Below are 22,698 nucleotides of genomic sequence, written 5' to 3'. Positions count from 1 at the left end.
GAGTAGGAAGGAGAGGCTGAGTAGGATGGAGAGGCTGAGTAAGATAGAGAGGCTGAGTAGGAAGGAGAGTCTTCCTGATTCATCTCATCTGATTCAGGCGGTGACAAGAATGCAGTGCCTCCTTGATAGGATAGCATGGTATCGGCGGAGGACACGTGTATAATTCAACCTAACTCTACACTTAAAATCAATAACCTAATATTCCTAAACATATCCTTAACCCTAAACCTAACCACCAATTGTAACTTTTAAGCTCAACCTAATCTCTAAGCCAAAAATAGCCTTTTTTGCCATGGGTACCAGGAAAATATTGATTGTTTTACTGTCCTTGCAGGGATGGTTGGTCCTCCCAAGTAGTTATATCTGTACACACACATTCCAGAAATACTACCATGGGGAAGAGACAACATTCACTGTCATTCCATCTCTAACCCTCCTTTGCACTTCAATTAATTCCCTGGGATTGATGTACGCTACCCACACACATGTCAGACAGAAAAACAACACGCACACACAAACACACATTCATTCACTCACACACACACACACACACAGCACAAAAACACTGCCCTAAATATTTGTGTTTCAAATCTCCACCTGACACAAGTTGGCCCCTGGGATGTTTAGCATATTACCCCGACCATGAGAGTGCAGCACAAGCACATTTGGCCTGTCAGTCAACCTGGATCTCTGCTTATCTACCATCGCTTTCTAATGAAGGCGGCTGTTACTTGTGTGTCTAAGGCCCACAGTTGCTGCCGTCGCTCATCAGCAACGCCACCCCGCCGGCCTCTCCGCCCCCGCCGGCCGGGGAGCGTCATGCCTCATAAAGCTCTCTGTTACAGTGGGTTTGCAGTTACCCGGCGCTGCCCCGTTCCGACTGGTCGTTTTGGGTCCGGCGTCTACACGCTACATCTCCCATGGTCGTTTTCTCCCGCGGGCCGCTGACGAGGACACGTGCCCCCTCCGACAGGACAGCATGGTATCGGAGGAGGCCCCTTTAGGTGAGTTTTCACACTGCCGTGCACGGCACACAGCAGGTTTGTGTGTTTTGACACAACTGCACACACCACGTTGATATAACTGTGATATAATTCCACACACAGGAGCTGGCCTCTGACTGTGATGAATGAGTAGGGACTAGCATTCCGTTTCTTATCTTGACAAAGCCAATGTCATGTTCATGTTTCAACAACTTAAGTAGGGGCTGGACTCTGCTTCTGGAATGCTGACAGGTTTTGTTTGGGAGATCCTTCATTCGCTCTCAGTGGGATGGACAACAAGGAAGAATGGTCTAGACAGCATCATTATATTAAAGAAGAAAGACATTTTTGTGTTTCTCCATCATTAGACATGACCAGGGCCCAGTGACATGCTGGAGATTAATCAAATATGGGACACTAGACTGGTTATGTGGGATTTTCTTGTTTTTTTGTGAGACTATTGAATGGTTTAATTATTATTTCAATTGTCACATAGGAACAAATCATATTTTGATTGTGTGCAATTTTCTTTCAAACATCTTTTGTGCGGCCTTTGTACGTTGCTGAAGGGCTGGGTCACAAGTGTACGCATTTGTCCTGTTTCTCAAACCCAGGTTATTGGATCAGTGCTGGTCCTTGAACGAATGCCTGTTGATCCACAAACTATCAAGAAAAAGTCCTCCCAATGAACAAGTGGCCGCAATGCCACCTTCTTCATTAAACTGCAGTTACCCAAGTTGCCATTCTTGGGCTATTTTACGGATGGCACAGAATGAGTTTGGTTGCCCTCCTTCAAAAAATTTGTCCTATTTGCTTTGATGACCCCTTGAAGCTGGGAAACACATGTTGGATAAAGGCCAAAATCCCAATTGAAAGCAAAGCATGTCTTAACCAGAAAGCTGTTTCTTGATTATATCCACTGATGTTTTCTTGAACTTTCCCAGGCTATTTAGATGCATTTCAGTTGCTACAATTTACAGGCGTAAAGCCTTTGGATTGACCAGATGTAGCATAGTTTAATTTGTTTGTTAAGTATACAATGGCAATCATTTTTCATCCAATCCATCATGAAGGTCATGCTTTATCAGTCCATGGCTCAAAAAATATTCAGAGAAAGACGGCTTTAGACAGATCAAGAGCTGCAAAGTAGCAGAGGACAAGTGCTGCCTATCACTTCCTCTGCTGAGAGAGCATGACCGTAGGGATGACAGTAGGGATGACAGTAGAGATGACAGATGGCTGGGTGCCTCATAAGAGCAGAGGAGGAGAGGAGAACGGGTGACAAAGGAAAACCGGACAGGAAGGCACAGAGAAGGGACTGTAATAAAAATGAAATGGAGAGATAAATATAAAGGGGGAAGTGAAATGTGTGAGGAGAGGGGGAAAGAAACAGACAAGGGGATGAAGAGTGTGGAGTAACAGATGTGGGCTTACTGAAATTGGGAGTGGTGTGACAATGCTGCTAGAAGATTCCATTCAGAAAGGACGAGCTGAGAAATCCATACTGCAGCTGTCAAGGGTTCACCACCTACCCTTTGCCTGTTGGACAGGCTGCGCGAGCCCACAAACACACGCACATATGGACATAACTATGTTCATACTTGCATTGAGCAACAGCATACTATCAATAAAAGGTCTGCGATATTGTTTCCGTCTCTTCGCTCCTGTAATCATTAAATCGATATGATTTGTTGGGATATGTCAACAATGACCGTCTCACATTTCTGAAGGGTTGGTCATGTTAAATATTAACGCATTTTCAGTTGCACTATAGCCTGGGTGTTTTACTGCTGTTAATTTACCGTGTGCGATGTCTGGACAATTGGATTTTGATGTCTGGACAATTTGATTTAGTATAAACGTCGTTTATCAGACGTGTCAAATGGCCAAATAATCTGTTTCCTCACATTTGTTCATGGCTGTTCTTCTTTGAGTTTGATGCTGACACTGAATATACACTAATATCACCGTTTTACGATTTAAGCTACTGCATACAATAAGAGAATATCGAATATATTATTTCCAAATTTTGAAATAATTGGTTTGAGAAAATATTTAAGTTCGTTTTTGTATTTTTATTTATCGTTTGATCGCTTGACATTCGCTTTAATATAAGCAGTAATAGTTTCATACAAAATAATAAAAAACAATTTCCATTAACACTGATAAAACCGTGTGTTTCATAGCTCAGCTCGACAGTTTATTTGATGTAGTTCCAATCCGTTAATGTCTCACCTGTACGGAAGTGAACATAAAAGGCTGGGCAAGTGGGCAGGTGAGAATGTCTGAACCACGCAGGTATTCATCGTCTTTCTTGCCAGGTAAGACGGTGTTCTCTCGTCCGTTAGCCTAGACAGTGATACTTAAAGAAGCTAAGCCTACTAAAGCTAGAAATACCAATGTGTTAGTACATTTTACACACATAAGAGAGTACAACAGAATGTTTTGTCTTCATACACTTGTAGCAGTAACCGCGAGGACCAATGGGGATTGCCGTACTTCTTGTCCTGATTGTTCGGCATTGGATTAACGACGTGGAGGGTAAGACCAGTAACGGGATCAAATGGTTTAAAAAGTTACTGTAATGACTTGTCCTTTCAGGGTTACATGTAACAGTAGGATGTCCTGTTTTGAGAACTTAGGTGATAATACCTGAATTACGCCTCTGTAAAGGAAAACATGCACATAAATGCAGTATTGATTGCGTTTAAATTCGTTCAAATAAGTTCATTTCCAGTGTTTTAAATGGTCACATATATTTTTATTAGCATATTCTCCTGCTTAATTATTATTGTGATTTATCGTGACATTCAACTAATAATTTACTCTATATAATGTCAAGTTACACAAGTTAACAGGGCATATCACAACGGCAGACTCTCATCTTCGGGTCTTCCGTTTGTTGAGCAGTGCCGTGAGAAAAGTGCAACCAGTTCTGGACATAGAAACCATGCTTACCACTTCTTTATTCAGTACTCTCCGTTTCGTGTCCATGTAGGAGCATGTTCAGCCGGCAGTGCAGTGACTTGTGATGAGTGCCTCCAGCTAGATCCCGGCTGTGCTTGGTGCACTCAGGAGGTAGGCTCTTCAGAATACCAGAGATGCCAGTACAATACATTGTAATTGATGTGAAACTACTGTACTTAGCGAAATAAGCCTTGTGCTTTTGTGTGTTGAATTCGTTACCTTTAACAACATTTAAATTATATGCAATTTACTTTATTTGTAAAAACCTCTTGAAACCTCTCAGAATTTCACAGACTCGTTTTTAGTCTATGAGCGATGTGACACGCCAGAGGTTCTGCAAAAGAGGGGTTGTCTCCAGAACCAGGTGGAATTCCATGTGACCAGCTCTGAGGTCCTCCAGGATAGGCCTTTAGGAAAGAAGACTGGGGAAGCCAACACCACTCAGATATCACCTCAAAAGATGGCCCTCAAACTCAGACCTGGTAAACCTTGATTTCTACCATTACTGACTGAGACCTTGGGCATGTGCCATTTTCTTTATACACTTCTATATATAGTAATTGGGTATGGGAGGGTAGATACTATGACCGTGTGTTGATTTTAACTTGATTTCCTTCAAATCTGTTTTTGCCTGTAAAGAATATTTTCAAGCTACCTTATAATAATGTTAATGCCATTACTCTTTAGCATGGACATCCTGTAAACAGGGGATCTGAGAGAAAGGAGAGTCGGGAACAAATCTTTTTCTTTCTTGCGTTTCTCTCTGTCCAGGCAGCGAGGTGACCTTTCAGATCAATGTGCTGCAGACAGAAGACTACCCTGTAGACATCTACTACCTGATGGACCTCTCGGCCTCACTGATCGATGACCTGGAGAGGATTAAAGACCTGGGCTCCACGCTGTCCAAGGAGATGGCAAAGCTCACCAGTAAATTCAGACTGGGATTCGGCTCCTTCGTTGAGAAACCGGTCCTCCCGTTCATCAAGATCACCCCTGCAGATCTGAAGAACCCTTGCCAGTATGATTTTGTAAATGGTTGTGACCAATTAAGAGTTAATCCCTTGTAATAATACATCCCCCTGTTGTTGATGCTGAAAAATTTTGACCGTTGTGGTCACAGATTTTCTCACTGAATGGGCATGTGGTTACGACGAGCCTTATTGGTCATAGTAGAAAACTAGAACTAGTTAATTATAACTACAGATAGTAAATTAAAACTCCTATTTGTAGTCCTTGAAAGTCCGACTCGGGGGGCCCTGTTCATAGATGTGTAATATGCCAAATTCTTTGGTGGAATTCCCGTGCAGCGGCGTGGACCAAGTCTGTCTCCCTACGTTCGGCTATAAACATGTCCTGCCGCTGACCAGCAACACCGACGAGTTCAACAAAATCATCGCCAAACAGCAGGTGTCCGCCAACATCGACACGGCGGAGTGTGGCTTCGACGCCATCATGCAGGTGGCCGTCTGTGGGGTGAGCCGCGCGGCGTGCCTAACCGTTTCCTTTGCTCGCCGCTGAGACGTCCGCTGCCTTGCACGGCGTCCGTACCGTAGAATCCAATGCGACTGAACCTAATAACTTATCCAAGGGAACTTTATAAGATAATGGGATTATTTGTAATGTGCCCCGAACTCTTCTCCCCGCCACGCCAGGACAAGATCGGTTGGAGGAACGACTCCATGCGACTGCTGGTGTTTGTCAGCGACGGCGACTCTCACTTCGGGATGGACAGCAAGATATCTGGCATCGTCATTCCTAACGATGGGGAGTGCCATCTGGACGGCAACAATGAGTACTCTATGTCTACCCATCTGGTAAAGGAATAATGACACAGTCACGACAGATTCAGTTATGTTATCGGTCACAAATACTGTGAGTGAGTGTCTGTGACAGTGGAAGAGGCTTTCATTCCTAACCAGGCTGAAGGGGTCAGTACTGTAGACGCTGATGACCTTTTTCTGTGCAGCAACTTCGACAAAGGTTTATCTGGAAATGTGTGACTTTCCCCTTCCAGGAATACCCTTCTCTGGGACAGCTTATGGATAAACTGGTGGAAAACAATATCCTGCTTATTTTCGCCGTGACGGAAAATCAGAAACGGAACTATGAGGTGAGGGCAACTGTTTGCCTGTTGAAAGACATTGTTGACACAAGGTATGCAGTTTGCCTGGTTAGGGAATGGATAGGCCTGGGAGGAAAGTGTGTCTCTGTGTATCATTGAGGTTAGCATATTTGATTCACTAAGCGCTGCCATTGGACGTGTTCCGACAGGCCCTCTTTCCTCTCGGTTTCTGTGCGCACTTCCGTATGCTGACGCTGGGTCTGGTAGAATGACGCGAGAATAACAATGAGCTCATTGTCTTTCTCCTGCAGAACTATGCCCACTTCATACCTGGCGCCACAGTGGGGGTCCTGGAGGAGGATTCCAGGAACATCCTGGAACTGATAGTGACGGCGTATAAAGTAGGAACGCACGGTGGCCACGGGCGTTGTGTCGGCGGCGTTTGTCCGCTCGTCGGGAAGCGTCTGCCGAAGGCTTACTGAGGGCCTGGCTGCAGTGACCTCTGCCTGCATGCTTCCGTTCTCCATCTCCCCCTCTCTCTCTGTCTCCCCCCTCCTTCCTCTCCTGTTCTCCGACTCCTCTCTCCTCTCTGAACCACAGTGTGCTGTTAGCAGGTCCGTACTTGTTCAGGCTGTTTGATCCTCTGTCATGGCTGGATGTTCGTCCTTGCAGTTTAATCCTCTCTGGCTGCATGCTACAGGCAGTGTGGGCTTGTGTGAGTGTGTGTGTGTGTGTGTATGTATATGCACGAGTGACGTGTCCAACGTGTGGGTTTGTGGGACACAGGACCACAGCCTCTAATCACTTAATCAGACACTTCCTGAGAAACCTACCGTCAAGCTACGTCGGGCTCAGCCAGCTACGCCACAGGGATTCAGGGAGAGCTTCATTCAATGCCGAGCAGCTTGCAGGGCACTTAGCAGCTAGCATACCTGCTGTGTCTTTAAAAAAAACTACAACTGTGCTTTATATTTCGACCTAATGCTAAAGTCAATCAAACCAGCAAGGCAGTAGTTACACAGTAAGTCGTTTCAAAATGGTCAGATGACAATCACAGGCTTAACTACAACAGTACAGTACAAAAACACGACAGGGCAACGCCCATTCCAGGTATGATTTCACATTCAGAAGGACACACACGGCTGTAACCCGGCTGTAAATAAAGACACTGAGTAAACATTGCTACAGCGGATGTTTTTCCTTTTGGATAACTATAAATGGACCTAGTTCATAGTAGTGCCACACTGTTGGTCCAGTAGGATTTCAAATCAAGAGTCTGGCTACATACCCGGCTCTGTGTTCTGAAAAGTCACAACGATCCACACCTTCCCCAACAACCTGAAGCAACTTAAACTTGGGGCGTGGAACTAGTCTCGAACTTGTCTCTTCCACAGCTTCAACAAACAGAAAATGGTGTGCCTTTGGGGGTTAACTGATGACAGATGAATGACTCCCGCTTGCCAGACACTGTTATTGGATTCAGAGTAGGGCTATTAGTCCCACTATCCAGAATCTGGCTGTGGTGAATCTGCTCATTCACTCCTTTAGTATTGGTATGAATCATTTTCACAGAATATATCTTTGGACGGAAGGTGTGGAAACTGAGAAGAAATGACTTTCCACTGCTGCATGAGTTTGAATCTTGCAAAGAGTAATTCAATCATTAATGCTTGAAAAAAACAAATAAATAAATACTTTTAGCTTTGCTCAAATACCTATAATTTATTTTCTCTTTAATGAATTAAAGTAATATATTTCATGCATTTTAAACAGTTTGGCAGTTTTTGTGTTTTTCTGTCCGACCATTAGTAATTGCGAAAAACGCAAATATTCTGTCAACACTCTGCTGACTTTTCTGAAAAGACACCTGTGTAATGAAAGACCATAACTGAATAGGCCCAGCTGGGAAAACCCAGCTGTGAGAAAGTCATCACCTTCAGCAATGGTTTCCCCCGACTGTGTGGTAATCTACAGGCAACCAGAAGGCAGGGTCGAGATATTGCTGGATGGACTCCAAGATCTGACAAGAAAATCAGGTTTGGAGAGACCGGGCCATTCATAGGGACCTGTTCTGTTTCCAGGAGCTGCGGTCTGAGATAGAGCTGGAGGTTCTTGGACAGACGGAGGACCTACACATCTCTTTCACAGCCATCTGTCCAGATGGAACGGTACTTCCTGGACAGAAACAATGCTCCAACGTGAAAGCAGGCGACACGGTTTGTTCCTAATCCGCCTGTCAGTGAGTCCGTATTGTCAGCGCATTATAACAATGTTACAGCATTGTTATAACAACTGAATACGCAGTCACTGCAGGCCTGCTCCTCATGGGTCCATATCAGGCCGTCCCGTCCTTCAACCTTCAACTTCTCTTCAAGGTCTCCTTCAACGTGACCGTGGAGCTCCCCGCGTGTCTGGACGACGGTCCCCTGCGGTTCCACATCAAACCCGTGGGCTTCCAGGACGCCCTGGAGGTGCACCTGGACTCGCTGTGCTCGTGCGCCTGTCGCTCGACCCGGCAGCCCAACAGCAGCCACTGCGGACCGGGCCGGGGGGTCCTGGAGTGTGGTTCCTGCCTGTGTTCCCCGGGTTACACTGGGTCGAGGTGCGAGTGCACGGAGGAGGACGACCGGAGCGGCGACTGCAAGGCCGACGGCGCCGCGGAGACGTGCAGCGGACAGGGGGAGTGCCTCTGCGGCCGGTGCGCCTGCAAGGCGTCCAGTTTCGGCCGCGTCTACGGGCCGTACTGCGAGTGCAACGACTTCTCCTGCGCGCGGTACCGAGGGGAGCTCTGTGGAGGTTGGTACGGACGGCCCGGAAGAGCAGCTGCTGTGGTCCCTCACCTCTTCCTCTTTTGATTCTTCACTTACATGTGACACATTTTAGTATACTGCAGGAAGGTTTACTGTTCTCATGCAGGTTTATGTGTGTGTGTGTGTGTCTAGGCCACGGTGACTGCGACTGTGGTGTGTGTGTGTGTCGGAGCGGCTGGACGGGGGAATTCTGCAACTGCAGCAGCGCCGTGGACGGGTGTCTGTCAGGGGACGGGGAGCTGTGCGGCGGCAGGGGGAAGTGCGTGTGTGGCAGGTGTGTGTGCTCCGTGCCGGGAGCATCCGGAGAAGCCTGTGAGCGGTGCCCAACGTGCGGAGACACCTGCAGCTCGGCCAGGTCAGGACACCGGCGGTCACGCCGACATTCTAACACGGCAAAGCGTGTTGGCGGCCAGTTCCGGTAATAGCAGTGAGACAACTTAACCGGAGGCCGCTGAGAACTGATACCGATGTCTGCGCCCGCACGCGAGCCCACATCCTGTTTAACCTGTATGTTCAGTAGACCCGTGGGCTAATGAAAAGGTGTATTTCACCCTTTACCGCGGAGAAACCCTTTCCTCAACTTGTTCGCTGTGTCGTCAAAGGACAGCCGATGCCCCTCGACCAAAAGTACAGGAGTATTTTGTTTCTACATTGTAAAGGACCTGTCTAGCACAGACCACCTGACACCACTAATATATACCAGACCAAAGAGAGATAGAGAGAGTGCAGCCTTGGGAACTCACTGGCCAAAGCGTCTTCTGTTCTTTCTTTATCAGTGAACACAAAGAACCCACCTATCTTGCACTGAAGACGTGATGTATTCTGTGTGTGTTCCTCAGAACCTGTGTGGAGTGCCATCTGCAAGCCGAGGGGTCCATGGAAAAGTGTGCCGAAAAGTGCAGCGCTTCCCATGTCTCCGTCAACAGTTCCATTGGTAACGTGCTCCTGTCTCCATATTTTATTCTGAGGGGAGAAATGGAAAGAGAGAGGTAGATATTGCTGGAATGGCCTTCAACGGACGTGCCCGCGTTGAAAATGTTTTGATTGACTGTGTGATTGCTAGGCCAGACGCCACTCTACTTCTGCATTCGACAACGGCACATTGTTTTCCTCGCCCAGGCAGTTTCTCGGGGAAAGGTCTATTCCTTTGACCTTTACGCTCACCTGTCTCATGCGCGGCTACTAAACCGGCTCGATGTGGAGGTGCACTGGCTGGTCCGCTCTCTTCACTCCCTCTTTACCTTCTCCCCAGCTCCCCAGCAGACCCCCTCCATGCCCAGTTCTCACCTGACAGACGCTACACAAAGGGGAACATATTATTGACCTTGTCCCACAGACGGGGCTATTGTGCTTCTGGCCGGAAACACAGGGAACTGGGCTCGGAGGGGTTGGTTGGAACTTAATTGAACCTGTTCGCACTAATGCAAGCTGAGAGGTGTATATGGTCACCGCAGATCTTCAGGCCTCAGATGTGAAATACAATGGTTTTGCACGCACACGCACGCACCACACACACAAACACACGCACACACAACAGGGATCTTGGCCTCTGAAATGGAAATCGTATTACCTGAAGTTGAGAGAGGGAGGTATACTCTTACACTCTACTACAATGCGGAGAGGGATTTTGAGATTAAGCTTGATTCGTATCCATGCGTGCCGTCTTCATAGCTGCGTTTGGGCTTTTCAGAGCACGACGAGACCCAGTCTGTCCCGTGCACACTGAAGACCGAAAATGAGTGTCTGATCTCCTTCAGCGTTGTGGCTGGGGCCAGACGGAGCACCGTCTATAATCTCCAGATGTATGGTAAGACCAACACACACAACACACACAACACACACAACACACTGAAGAATGCAATGATAGGATCAGAGGTCTTGTCAGCGAAGGAAAGTGACTTGAAGCGGAAGTTGCCATACCGACACTTGATCTTTGATCACGTGATGGAAAGATTGCCTCTGCGATAACCGCCGAACGAACTGTCCCTCCCGCCAGATTGTCCTGAGCCACCCAACATCCCGATGATAAGTCTGGGTGTCTCTCTGTCTGTCCTCTGCATGGGCACAATCCTGCTGGTGGCCTGGAAGCTGCTGGTCTCAGTCCAAGACCGAAAAGAGGTGGCCAAGTTCGAGGCAGAGAGGGCCAAGGCTAAGTGGCAGTCGGTGAGTGCGTGCCCTTCATCTGCGAAACTCTGTTGTGTTTGTTCCCCCATCTTCATCTTCATCCGCTTATCCGATGTTTGTTCCCATTCTTTATTATTATTTGCTTTGAAATTCATTCATGATTTCCTTTAAAACCTTTTTTTTCCCCCAACCCCTTTCTCCTCAGGACACAAACCCTCTGTTCAGGAGCTCGACGTCAACGTTTCGAAATGTCACGTATAAAAGAGAAGGCAAACGGAATGTTGATATTCATTCAGCGGATGGTTATTGATGATGAGTCTGGTTTTTTCTGGCTGTTGAGTGGATCGGGCAGCTGTTGAATTGCTGTTGTCAGATAGTATCTGTTTGGGTGTGTATCTTTTGTGTGTGTGTGTGCGCGTGCACAGTTGTGTGTGTGTGTGTGTGTGTGTGTGTGTGCATGCAAAGAAAAACTGTAAACACGGCCTGAATGTCTATGAGAAATGCTTCCTGAAAACTTGTTGGGATGACACAAGGCCGTGGATACAATTGGATACAAAAGAAAAATGAAACAACCGACAAACTCCGGTACACCCCTAAACTTTCTCCACATTTTGTTGTGTTATAAACTTGCCGTCAATCTACACACAATACTGATAATGATGAAAAGTGAAAATATGTTTTTAGAAAATGTTTTATGTACAGATGCGTTTCCACCCTTTATTGAGTACTTTGTAGAAGTGCCTTTGGCATCTTTGGGTCTTGGGTTCGGGGCCACAGGTGGACTGCATTCAAGTAATTGAAACATGTCAAGGATAATTGAAGGACACAAGATGCATCTGAGCTCAGTTTGGAGTGTCATGGGAAAAGGGTCTGAATAGTTATGTACATTAGATATTTCGTGAGGTTTTTCATTTTCAAAAAATTAGTTTTCGCCTCATCATCATGGGGTATTGTGTGTATATTTTTTTAAATAATTATATATTAAGTATATAACAACAAAATAAGGAGAAAGTTATGATGTCTGAATACTTCACGAAAGCACTCCGTAAAATACAACGTGCAACATTGTATCACTCCAGAAGGCCTTGATTTTCTTCAGGGATCTCCAATCAGCAGAAAATGTGAATGCCTAGATGTTAATCATCTCCACATGAAATGACTGAGATTTTGCTGCTGAACGGAACACTGGATTTTCACATTTAGTTAATTACTTTCGAAAACGTTGTATTAAAGCAAAGGCGAAACTGAGAAACATCGTAGGATATTACAATAATGTTTCGTTTTGTCATAAATATTTTGTTCCAGAGTCGAGGCTGCGCCTTGAATGTTATTCGAATATGTTGAATGTTGTTTCGAAGAATATCAAGAATGTATTCATTTCAATTTGGCGCAGAAATAAAGTTGAGCTTTTTAGTTGTTGCCACATCAAGCATCTTTTATTTCTAAAAGTATATATTGTCAACCACTTGACATTGTGAAGTGCTGCATTCTTTGAAAATACATATTCTCATAAATCTAGTTAAAAGCATTTAAAACACGATCCCCCTTACAAAACAGTGTGGAAGAAGCTGCCTTTATAATCACACAGAGGCCGTGGGTCGTGACGTTGCAATTCATAGAACTTGCGGAACGTTTTTCGGGAGGAGAAAAACAACCCCGGAATGTTCGAACTCAAGCCTTTTTATTCTGCAACTTCGTCGAAATGAGAATACATTTGTCTCGCTGTATAGAATCTTTAGGATTGATAGTTTATATCTTTGCAATACTTTTTGTGAATGGCTGTCACTGTGTGAATGAAGATGTGGTGTTGGAGAAAAACGAACTTTCCGAACTCTACAGTAAGTTCAGGTTGTTCTGCATTTAATGTCCAAATGTGTTCACTAGTGTACTGGCTGTTTTACAGATTATAAATAATGGGTCCGTTATGCAAGTCAGGACAAGGCTGAGTATAGGAACACTGATTGATGTTTTCGTATGTTTGCAAGTGCTGTGCAAAACGTGCCTTTTGTTACCAAAGACTGTCTAGGTTTTCGATTATGAAAAAAAGAAAGAAAAAGTTTTCGTTGTTGTTAAACCTTGACTTGAAGGCTACTGAAAGGACAATTGTTTTGTCCAATTCACATGCTTAATTATTTTGTATGATGAACTTATGCATTCATTGATGAACTTGATGAATAAAGTTGATGGTTCGGTGGAGCTCGGGACAAATTTGGGTTTGGTAAAGGTAAGCGTAACCTTGTTAAATTACCCTGGTCTAAGCTGTGGAGGACATCATGTCTTGGCATCGTGGAAACAGTAGAGGACTCGGAAGGGGTCATCAAATGATGCCCAAGGAATGACAGGAGGGCACGGACCCGGACAGACAGGCTGTGATGTTTGCATTTTTCGTATTCATTCATACATACATAACAAAAGTATGATGACATGTTAACATGTAAAGGGATGTTACATCAGCTGAAATTGAAGATACCAGATAATGCCCAAAAAGCTTATTTCTCCCATGAAATCCGTTGAGTAATAGATTCTCTTTCATTTGACTGACTTCTTCGTAGGATTTGGGCTACTCTCTTGTTTTGTTGGGTGTTTTTTTTTGTGTGCGGCACCCAGGTAGAATATTGCTTCTGCTTTGGCAAAAGGCTAATGGGGATCCAGTATAGCCAGTGCTGTTGTTCTTGACCTCCGTCCATCCCTCCGTTCCCAGAGAAGGGTCTGTTCATCCTGGAGAGTACCCAGCTGAAGCGTTGCATCTCCTCCTCCTCTTCCTCCTCCGCCAACCTGGTCCTGGAGAGCTGCGAGAGGCCCACCCGCCACATGCTCTGGAAGTGGGTCTCCCTCCACCGCCTCTTCAACCTGGGCAGCAGCCTCTGCCTGGGCCTGAACGTCAGCGACGCCACCCAGCCGCTGGGCACCTTTGAGTGCGACGCGCCCCTCCGGACGTTGTGGTGGCGGTGCAATGGGAACACGCTGTACGGGGCGTCCATGTTGAAGCTGTCCGTGGTCGGACGTTTGGTGGTGGTGAAGAAGTCCAGCTACCATCAGTGGAGGAGGTTCTCCACGCCGGGGGAGGGGCCCTGCGCCTATCCCTATGAAGGTACGGGTGGAGCAGCTCGACCGGGCATTTTCTGCACCGAGTGCATCAATCGGTTCATGTGAAAGTTAGTGAATTTAGGATGCCGTGTAAAAATTGAACAATTCCATTCATCTGCTTCACCATGATCTGCTACCAAAAAGCGTTAATGTGTCATCACCTTAACTGTTATCACGGTCTAGTTTATTGTTTTTGAGGAATTTGCCGGTGCCATTGTTTTTTTGCCCCCCCCCCCCCCCGTGTCCTCTTCAGAGATCCACACCCTGCTGGGTAACGGCCACGGTATGCCCTGCGCCCTGCCCTTCAGATACAACAACAAATGGTACTCAGAGTGCACCACGGAAGGCCGCGAGGACCACCATTTCTGGTGTGCCACCACCAGCCGCTATGACCGCGATGAAAAATGGGGCTTCTGTCCGAGCCAAGGTTGACACCCCCGAAAAAACCAAATACGTTTTTAAGCATTTCTCTGGGGGCGCGGAGACATTGCGTTATGCCGTTTTGACAAAAACTGCGCCCCGGGAGAATCTGTGCATTGTATTGTAAGGACATGGACGTGGTGTGCAAATGTTTTCTTCCGCCTCTAGAGTTGAGCTGTGACACCTTTTGGGACCGGAACCTGGAGAGCGACACGTGTTACCAGTTCAACCTGTATACGGTTGTGACATGGGGCCAGGCCCACTCGTCCTGTCGGGCCCAGGGAGCCAGCCTCCTCAGCATCACAGACCTCACTGAACAGAGGTACATCAGAGGTACACACGCTGACCCTGTGTTACATTTACAAGTATGGCCTGCAAATATTTTCAGGAAAGTAGACCTGGGTAGGGGGAGTATTGGGCTAAGATCACATTAAGCAGAAGTGTCTTCGGTGGATGGATCTGTATTGCGCACAGGACATGAGGTGGTCGGTTTCCTCATTCGGGTTGAGTAGAGGATGTGCCGGCTAGAGCTGGTGGGTTGACGCGTGTGGTTTTGTGTCCTGCAGAGCGGCTGGCTGACATGGGGGTGATGGTGTGGATCGGACTGAACCACCTGAGTGAGGGAATGGGGTGGCAGTGGTCGGACGGGGCTCCACTAGCCTTGGTCAACTTCTCCTCGGGTAAGGGGACTGGAGGTCGGCGGAAGCCCGACGTTGCTCTTCGAACTCGGGTCTAAAGCTTCGCCCCTCCGCCCCCCCTAACTCTGCCCCCCTTTCTTCCACATGCTGTTCCCTCTGCAGGCCTGTCACATCGCCCCCTGCAGGACAACCGACAGTGCGGGGTGTATAACTCCGGTGGGTGGCAGAGTTTGTCCTGTGAATCAGCTCTGCCCTACATCTGTAAGAAGACCCCGAACGACACCAGAAGAGCTGAGCCGTTTCGTAAGAACTCACTGGTCCTCCGTTGTGTTTTTCTTGATGGGCGCCTGGCCAGATCAGATACCTGTTGTGAAAGTCGTTTCTTGCGGCAGTGAGTAACAGCAAGAAACGAATGAGTAGCAGTCTGGTTTACTAGATGTCAGTGCACTTGGCCAGTATCTGAAATGAATCAGTCCAACTCAAGCGAACAATGAATAACCAGTTTGTCATATTTTTGAACTGTAACCTTGTCAAGGCTTGTGTTCACTAAGCATTTCAGATCTGATTGTCCCTGTCTGTGTTATTGTTTTGGAAGTCGTCGGTAACTTGATGACAGATTTTGATTACATTTGGATGAGTGATGCAGGATACCACAGAGGTCCATTTAGAAAATGACACCAGTTGGCTGAAGGGAGCAGTTCTTTGTTTGTGGGGGATTACTTTTTTACTTTGCTTGTATTTAAGAAGGCCAAACCGTCCCAGATCACCACTCCCATTCTAATGGATAAGGCCCCTAACCACCGCTTCTAAAAGGTCTAAGGGCGTTTAATACTGATGACTTGGCTGATACTGTTTGACTCATAAGAAATCTGGTGAACTTTCCATTTGTAATGTTTTCTTTATCATGAAATGTACCCAATGAAACATTACTTAAAGAATACTACTAAAAACTGAAAATATGTCAGAGTTTGGTTAATACTGAAAAAAAACAGTTAATAGTTTTTTTTCAGTTGTTATTCAAATGTCTGAGTCACACCTGTTAGTAATGTGGATTTAATGACTCGAGGAGCAGTGATAGGCGCTTTCAGCTCGCCGCTAGTAGGACTCAGCAGCTGGGTTCCACCTGGAATTTAAACTCTTGACCTCGGCGTTTTTCACGCTAGGTTAACAACAGAAAACATTAGGTTGTGGTTGGTTCAGGAAGCATGACATTCGGCATATCTTTTCCTATGGATTCCACCATGCTGACAGTGTCCAGGATCCAGTGGGGTGAAATTGTCAGAGCGCTGCATGGGTGGAATGGTGGATGTCAGACAGTACTGCCTTGTCTCGTTGAGCTCAATTGACTCCCTCTGGTAGGTCAGGTGGCTGCAAGCACGCTAGCAGGTATTGGCCTGTTTGAAACAACCCAGTTAAGTAAAAAAAAAAAGTGTACAAAAATGAAAATAAATGGAGGATGAATATTGTTCAAGTATTGAACCTCATTTGAAAAGGTCTCAGACCCCCTGGAACCAAACTTCAGTGACTGACCAGATCTCTGTGATTCATGGCTACGCAGACCTTTTTCACGCTTTTCACCAAAATATCAGGTTAACGGAAAAACAAACGTTTTTTTGTGCTGAACTGAAACGTTGCCTCTTTTCCTCTCACGGTAATGTCGACCCAGATAACTGGCGCTACTACGGCGCTGTGTGTTCCCAGGGCTGGCTGGCCCACGGCCGATACTGCTACAAGGCCCTGTCAGAGGCTGGTAGCTGGGAGGACTCGTCCGCCGCCTGTTACTCTGCAGGGGCCAACCTCACCAGCATACACTCTCTGTCTGACATGGAAATGCTATTGGAACTGCTAGCCAATGGTAGGTATTTTGGCATTTTTGACGTCTACTGTAGGAATCAAACGTTGGATAATCATGAACAGTCAAATGCCCGATGATTGCGCTGATGTCTGATTTTGTGTGCGTGGAGCATTGGACATGTGCATGTGCTTCAGTACATTTCCAAGCTGTGTTTTCAGGGTCAGGCTCCGAGGTGTGGATCGGCCTGATGAAGAAGGCGTGGTCTCCCGCTGTGGAGTGGTCCGACGGCACCCCGGTGGACCTCACATTCTGGCACAGGAACCAGCCGGCCCACAGCAACGATCGGCTCTGTGCCAAAGCTGACATAAAGGTCGGACACCGGCTGAGTCCGTTCACTTACCGAAAACATGAAACGGTTGATTCTGCGTTCTTGTTTGGATGCCTGACTTGTCATTGAGTGTCATATCTGTTGGTGTGTGTGACAGGAGGGGAACTGGCTATTGGCACCATGTGATGAGAAGATACCTGCAGTGTGTAGGAGACCTGGCCGGGTGCCCATTCAACCCATCGACAGACGGGACGATGGGTGTCCTGATGTAGGCACACGACAGATCACAACCTCTAACCCAGACCTATGACCTGGAGCTTAAAACTGGACCTTTTCCTTGACCTCCGTAACCTAAATTCTAAGCCAAATCCTTTTCACCAAGTTTCATGTTTCCATGTAATGGCAAAATTATTTTTGTGAATTTCAGTACTTAAGAGATAGGGAAACGAAGACACACACATGCAGATAATCAGCAGAAAAAGAAAACGACAAGATATTTGTTCCTGCGTGTTTGTTACTGCTCCAGTGCTCATCCAGTTCTTCTCAGCAGTTCCCATTCAACAAAACATCTGCTGACAGAAGTCAATGCGGTCAGAACGGTTCCATTACACATCAAGACATGCATTACAAACTGTAGAAATGTCTGGTTTCAAAGGTCCTGGGTTTAGGCGAGTCTGCTCTGCACTGAACACAATGGGCTGATTCAACAACTGGCTTACGAGTTGTCTATCTGCCTTGTTGAGCTGAGACCGACAGTATATTTACAAAGAAATGAACTGATTGACTCACGAAGCCTGTTTCACCATGTCCTGACGGCGAACATAAAAAGATCCCAGAGGAGTAGATTTATGGCCCCCGACACAAACAAAATGTCTTGATTATTCTTTCTCTTTTGTTAATGAAGGTAAGGATCGAAGAATTATTTCGGGGGCCATATTTGATGTTCTTTAGGCTTCTTTGTAAAGTTCCAGTCGGAGCACCATTCATTGACAAACGCTTTCAGTTGGGACACCGTGAAGGGGGAGTCTGCGGATGCACTGGTGTACATTCCTTCCACATTCCTTCCCCTTGCCAGCATTATCCACCCCTGGTCACCCCATCTGTGTGTGGGTGAAATCTAGGACACTTGTCAAAACATAGGACCACCACTTCCTGTCCCCTTTCACCCTCCCCAGAAGTCCCCCAGATCAGCTCCGGTCCACACAGATGGGCCCAGTCAGAGCCAGACCCCCCCCCCCCCCCCCCCCCAACCCCTGTTCTTCACATGTATGTTTGCTTGCATTAGCCACTGCCCTCCACAGCCAGTTCTTACTGTCAGATTGTTTGGAGTGTAACATAATCCTGTCTGCTTGGTCGGCTCTATTCAGCCTGTTGCTATTCTGATACACCGGGCCAAACACTCCTCTGGTGTCCATGTGTATTGACGTAAAGTGGTGAGCTCACATTGCCTTCATTTTTGTCACTTAGCGGAACTCCTTTTCATCCAGAGGGACTTCCAGTTAGTGCATTCATCTTTAGATAGCTACATGGACCAACTGCACAAACCAGTGGTAGTGGTGAATACATAAGGTTGCCGGGACAGAGAACAGTTTTGACTAAAATGGGAACTTCCCTCCTTTAGGGGCGGGACAGCCATGAGACCAGAGGTGTCAGAATGAAGACCTCAGGAACGTGCTCTGTGAATGTTGTTGAGCGCGAAAACCGCAGGAGCGAGTCACAGAATACCGTTTGTGGGAAACGACAGGGTTGTCCATGGTCACTTTATGATTCTTTGCACCATGAAATTGGGCACCCTGGAATTGTCAACAACAATGGATAGGTTTTGCCGGAGACCAAATCTTCCACCAGAGGACGATCTGCTCCATCTTGAGTTGGAGGCCTGACATCCAAAGATTATGTCAGCCTGGCACGCCGAAATACATGGGCTCACCTGGTGTGTCAGAGAAAAACGAGAACCTGTCATCCGCATAGCAACAACCGGACAGACCAAGCCTTGGGGGACACCAGTAGTTAAGGCGCACAGGGTAGATGGATCCTCTCCACATCACCTGGTAGGAGCGATCCAGGAGTGTGCGGAGCTTAAGATGCCCAGCCCTGAGAGGGTGGCGAGGAGCATCTGATGGGTCGCAGTGTTGAACATTGCCAACCGGAGCAGGAGTTCTTTTCTGAGGATAGAATTGTCTGCTGACGGTTTTGTACGTTGTAGGCAGGGGAATCTCACAATTAAATGTTTTCCTAACTGATGTATTTTCTGCAGAACTGGTGGCGGAAGGGCCACTCCTGTTACACAGTGACGGACCACGAGCAGAGCTTTGAGGACGCCGTCAAGGGCTACTACTGCAAGGCTCACCTGGTCACAGTGGAAAACAGGTCCGCTTTCTGTCAGACACCTCATTGTAATCCAATGGGAACGCCCATATTTAACTGGCGCCAATAAGGGCGTTCCTGCGACTGAATGCGGACTTGTTCTCGTGGCAGGTTCGAGCAGGCCTTCCTAAACAGCTTGTTGAGCGAGTTGGCGCCCAGCGGTGATGCCTATTACTGGACAGCCCTGCAGGACCAGGGAAACAGTGGGGAGTACAGCTGGCTGGGGGGGGCGAATGGATCCACCCTGCCTCTGGTCTTCACCAACTGGAACAGGCATCAACCAGGTGGGGAGCCGAGATGTTGGGAGTCTGCTTGTTAGCCTCCGATCTGGGATCGGTTTGGCTATCCCCGTGTCCTGGCGGCAGTAGCTAAGGCAACGACAAACAGCCTCTGTCAGTAGATGGGGACAGCCTGAACTGACAGGGAATCGGGTGCTGTCTAGGCTGCTAAATATGTTTGGTATGTGTGTTTTAGGTCCACGTAGGTGTCATTTACTCAGCGTGGGTAAGGGATCACAGATCATGTTGTTACTATGGTGACATGGCAAAGCAGCTGAAGGGGAAGTAGAATGCCCATGAATTAGTTAATAGAGAAGTGCGGTGCCAAAACTACAAATCTCTTTGTGACTCTCTCCTCCCTGCAGTCAGTGCAGGTGGCTGTGTGGCCATGACAGGTGGCCGGGCCCTGGGTCACTGGGAAGTGAAGGACTGCAAAACCCAGAAGGCATTGTCTGTGTGCAAGCAGAGTGTCAGTGGTTACCGGGAGGCCCTGCTGCCTGCGGTCCATATTGACGCCTACGCCCCCTGTCCCCCGGGCTGGGAATCTCACACAGGCCTGCTCCACTGCTACAAGGTCAGCAGTATTCTCTACTCAGCTCTCCATTCGCCCAGTCCGTTCTTTCACTTCAGCTGTAACTGTCTTCCCTGGGTTGTCATGCCACTCTCAGTTATTGACTTGTCATGCCGAGTTATTTTAAGGGTGCCACTCAAAACATTCAAAACATGGTAACTGTGACTCAGTGAATAGAGTTTGTCCCATTAGCTGTCACCTGAAAACCATCAGAGGTTGTTGTTGTTGTTGTTGTTGTTGTTGTTAATGACGCAGTGTCACTGTTGACTGTCATTACCTTCCTAGGCGTTCCACAGCGAGAAGATCCTGATGAAGAGGTCCTGGGTGGAGGCAGACTTCTTCTGCCAGGCCCTTGGAGCTCAGCTGGCCAGCTTTCACCACTATGAGGAGCAGGTCTTTGTCAAAGAAGTCCTCCACTCCTTGTTCGATGGGTTAGTTAGCGCCACCTCGACTAGAAACTCTACTGTACTTCTCTCATTTATTCAACCAAAAGTCAATAGTGGTTTTTTTTGTACCTGTTTCTTAAGCTACACTGTTAGGAAATGTGCATTTTCCAATTTGAAATGCAATGAAATGAATTGCCTGCTCTTGTCCTCATCTTGTTTTTCCAGAACAGAGGGTCGTTGGTTCTGGGTGGGCTTGAATAAGAGAGACCCTGGATCTGCGGGGGCGTGGGAATGGTCCGACGGTACACCTGTGGTGTCATCCTTCATAGAGGACAAGAACCAGGAAGACGACGGCCATAGCTGTGCTGCCTACAGCGACTTGACCGATGCACTTCTGCCGCGTCCCTGCGACACGAGGCACGAGTGGATCTGCAAAGTGCCCAGAGGTACTGGATGTTGGCATGAAGCCTAGAACAACCGCTAAGGTGCTAACTTAAAGATCCTAAAGGTATTTTAAGCACTAAATAGATCGGTGGTCTCAGTCAGAGTTTCTCAAGCGTTGTGTTGTCAAGCGACAGATATTGTATGCACGGCAGTTATTGAACTATGTTGAATTACGCAATTTTTGTACAGTTTCTGTATGAATTCTACAACCCAACACATTGTTTTAACGTGATATAGTCCATCAAGCACTTTCATTTTCTGTTTTAGGACACACTGGGGCTACTGGCTTTGAAGGTTACTCTAAATATGTAACACCAAAATTTTAAAAAGTAGGTAGACCATATTGAAATCTGAAGGATTTCTATTTGGTAAGTTCATGAACATGAGTGTAGAAAATAAGACATTGCAATGCTTTCAGTTGCAGTTTTACCTCCCTTTCAGCTTGTGAGTGTCATACATTAAAACAGTAGGAGCTTTTTTAACATCCCCTTCAATAATATCCCCTTCAATAATAGCTGATGGAGTGAATTGAAACCACTCTTTATGTGCCATCCGCTAAATATCGGACTTCTGTGATTACTTGCGTATCTCTGGTTCTATGAAGGAAGCATTAGTACACAAAGTACACTTTTTTTATCAGGGATATTTTTAGTTTGGGGCTGTGGCCGTAGGTTTGACAAGTCACTGCCAATGCATACGTGCCTAGAGGAGAGCGCACTCTCTGGCCAACGACCACAATTGAGGCTGCAGTAGTATGACCTGCCACAAGGAGTTGCCACTGCGCGACAATGTAAGGCATCCCTGTCCGATATACCAGCCACTCTGTAACAGTGGTGTCCATGTCTCTTGTACAGGGCAGTGTGAAATGCCTCAGCACTGTAAGGGCTGGTGACTCCTTGTGGCGGGTTGTATGTCTGCAGGCTCCATAGTGCTCGTTGGCCAGAGAATGTGTTCTCATCCAGGCATGTAATTACTAATCGTGCTTGGTGAAATTTGAGGGAGAGAAGAGTGGATAATGTACAATATACAGGTCTAATAATGGATTATTATCATGGTGAAATTAGTTTTTGATTTCTGTTGGTTAATCAAGGAGAATGTTGATCTCATTTATCATATAGGTTTGGAGCTGAAAAAACCATACTGGTATAATGACCGTGAGTATTGTAGTGTGTATATATTTATATATATTGATGTATTGGTAATGTATTATTTACATGTATTATAATAAATTGCTTTTTAGTTTTTTTCCCTATCGTGTTATTTTTCATTATGCTAATTTACAGAATGAATTGCATTAGTAATTTTCAGAGGGATTCTGTCCTGTAGAGAACAATCCCTGGGTGTTCTACAGAGGAGCAGAGTATCTGTTTGCCCAGAAGCCTTTTCCCTGGGAGGAAGTCAACCTGGGCTGCTTGATGATGGGGGCCCACATGCTGTC

At 46.7% G+C, this 22,698-nt stretch overlaps 2 protein-coding genes across 3 annotated transcripts in view; both read left to right on the top strand.

Annotated features, from left to right (window-relative positions):
- Positions 1-867: 867 nt before the first annotated feature.
- Positions 868-12,369, top strand: itgb6 (integrin, beta 6). Of its 2 annotated transcripts, none has more exons than XM_020042577.2 (16): positions 868-1,004; positions 3,449-3,524; positions 3,982-4,061; positions 4,234-4,432; positions 4,722-4,968; positions 5,258-5,423; positions 5,603-5,764; positions 5,965-6,060; positions 6,324-6,413; positions 8,094-8,228; positions 8,388-8,808; positions 8,955-9,177; positions 9,662-9,756; positions 10,513-10,629; positions 10,819-10,985; positions 11,152-12,369. In XM_020042577.2, the coding sequence occupies exons 2-16, from the start codon at positions 3,467-3,469 to the stop codon at positions 11,254-11,256; spliced, it is 2,361 nt and encodes a 786-aa protein (XP_019898136.1). In that variant the 5' UTR covers positions 868-1,004; positions 3,449-3,466; the 3' UTR covers positions 11,257-12,369. The 2 variants fall into 2 exon arrangements, with proteins under 2 accessions (XP_019898136.1, XP_010884828.1); XM_010886526.4 differs by lacking the exon at positions 868-1,004 and adding an exon at positions 3,206-3,304.
- A 204-nt stretch (positions 12,370-12,573) lies between these two features.
- pla2r1 (phospholipase A2 receptor 1) overlaps positions 12,574-22,698 on the top strand; it is a 19,515-nt gene continuing 9,390 nt past the window's right edge. Inside the window, exons 1-16 of the mRNA XM_029116790.2 lie at positions 12,574-12,784; positions 13,648-14,037; positions 14,287-14,460; positions 14,622-14,786; positions 15,020-15,133; positions 15,254-15,394; positions 16,758-16,946; positions 17,105-17,256; positions 17,372-17,482; positions 19,472-19,584; positions 19,693-19,865; positions 20,225-20,433; positions 20,716-20,861; positions 21,042-21,262; positions 22,379-22,414; positions 22,587-22,698. The exon at positions 22,587-22,698 is cut by the window's right edge and continues 49 nt beyond it. Of these exons, the coding sequence (XP_028972623.2) occupies positions 12,649-12,784; positions 13,648-14,037; positions 14,287-14,460; positions 14,622-14,786; positions 15,020-15,133; positions 15,254-15,394; positions 16,758-16,946; positions 17,105-17,256; positions 17,372-17,482; positions 19,472-19,584; positions 19,693-19,865; positions 20,225-20,433; positions 20,716-20,861; positions 21,042-21,262; positions 22,379-22,414; positions 22,587-22,698 (2,582 nt within the window). The 5' untranslated portion in view covers positions 12,574-12,648. The remainder of the gene's footprint in view (positions 12,785-13,647; positions 14,038-14,286; positions 14,461-14,621; positions 14,787-15,019; positions 15,134-15,253; positions 15,395-16,757; positions 16,947-17,104; positions 17,257-17,371; positions 17,483-19,471; positions 19,585-19,692; positions 19,866-20,224; positions 20,434-20,715; positions 20,862-21,041; positions 21,263-22,378; positions 22,415-22,586) is intronic.

The sequence above is a fragment of the Esox lucius genome, chromosome 22, assembly GCF_011004845.1.
Source record: "Esox lucius isolate fEsoLuc1 chromosome 22, fEsoLuc1.pri, whole genome shotgun sequence".
Lineage (NCBI taxonomy): Eukaryota > Metazoa > Chordata > Actinopteri > Esociformes > Esocidae > Esox > Esox lucius.
Note: the sequence above shows the minus strand (reverse complement) of the source record. Positions and strands in the feature narration are given on the sequence as shown.

What these genes read in the sequence shown, in the direction of transcription:
- itgb6 (XM_020042577.2), top strand. Translation starts at nt 3,467, where the DNA reads ATGGGGATTGCCGTACTTCTTGTCCTGATTGTTCGGCATTGGATTAAC. An exon ending in TGCAGGTGGCCGTCTGTGGG is followed by an intron (nt 5,424 to 5,602) that starts GTGAGCCGCGCG and finishes CCGCCACGCCAG; the next exon opens with GACAAGATCGGTTGGAGGAA. An exon ending in ACGTGAAAGCAGGCGACACG is followed by an intron (nt 8,229 to 8,387) that starts GTTTGTTCCTAA and finishes CTTCTCTTCAAG; the next exon opens with GTCTCCTTCAACGTGACCGT.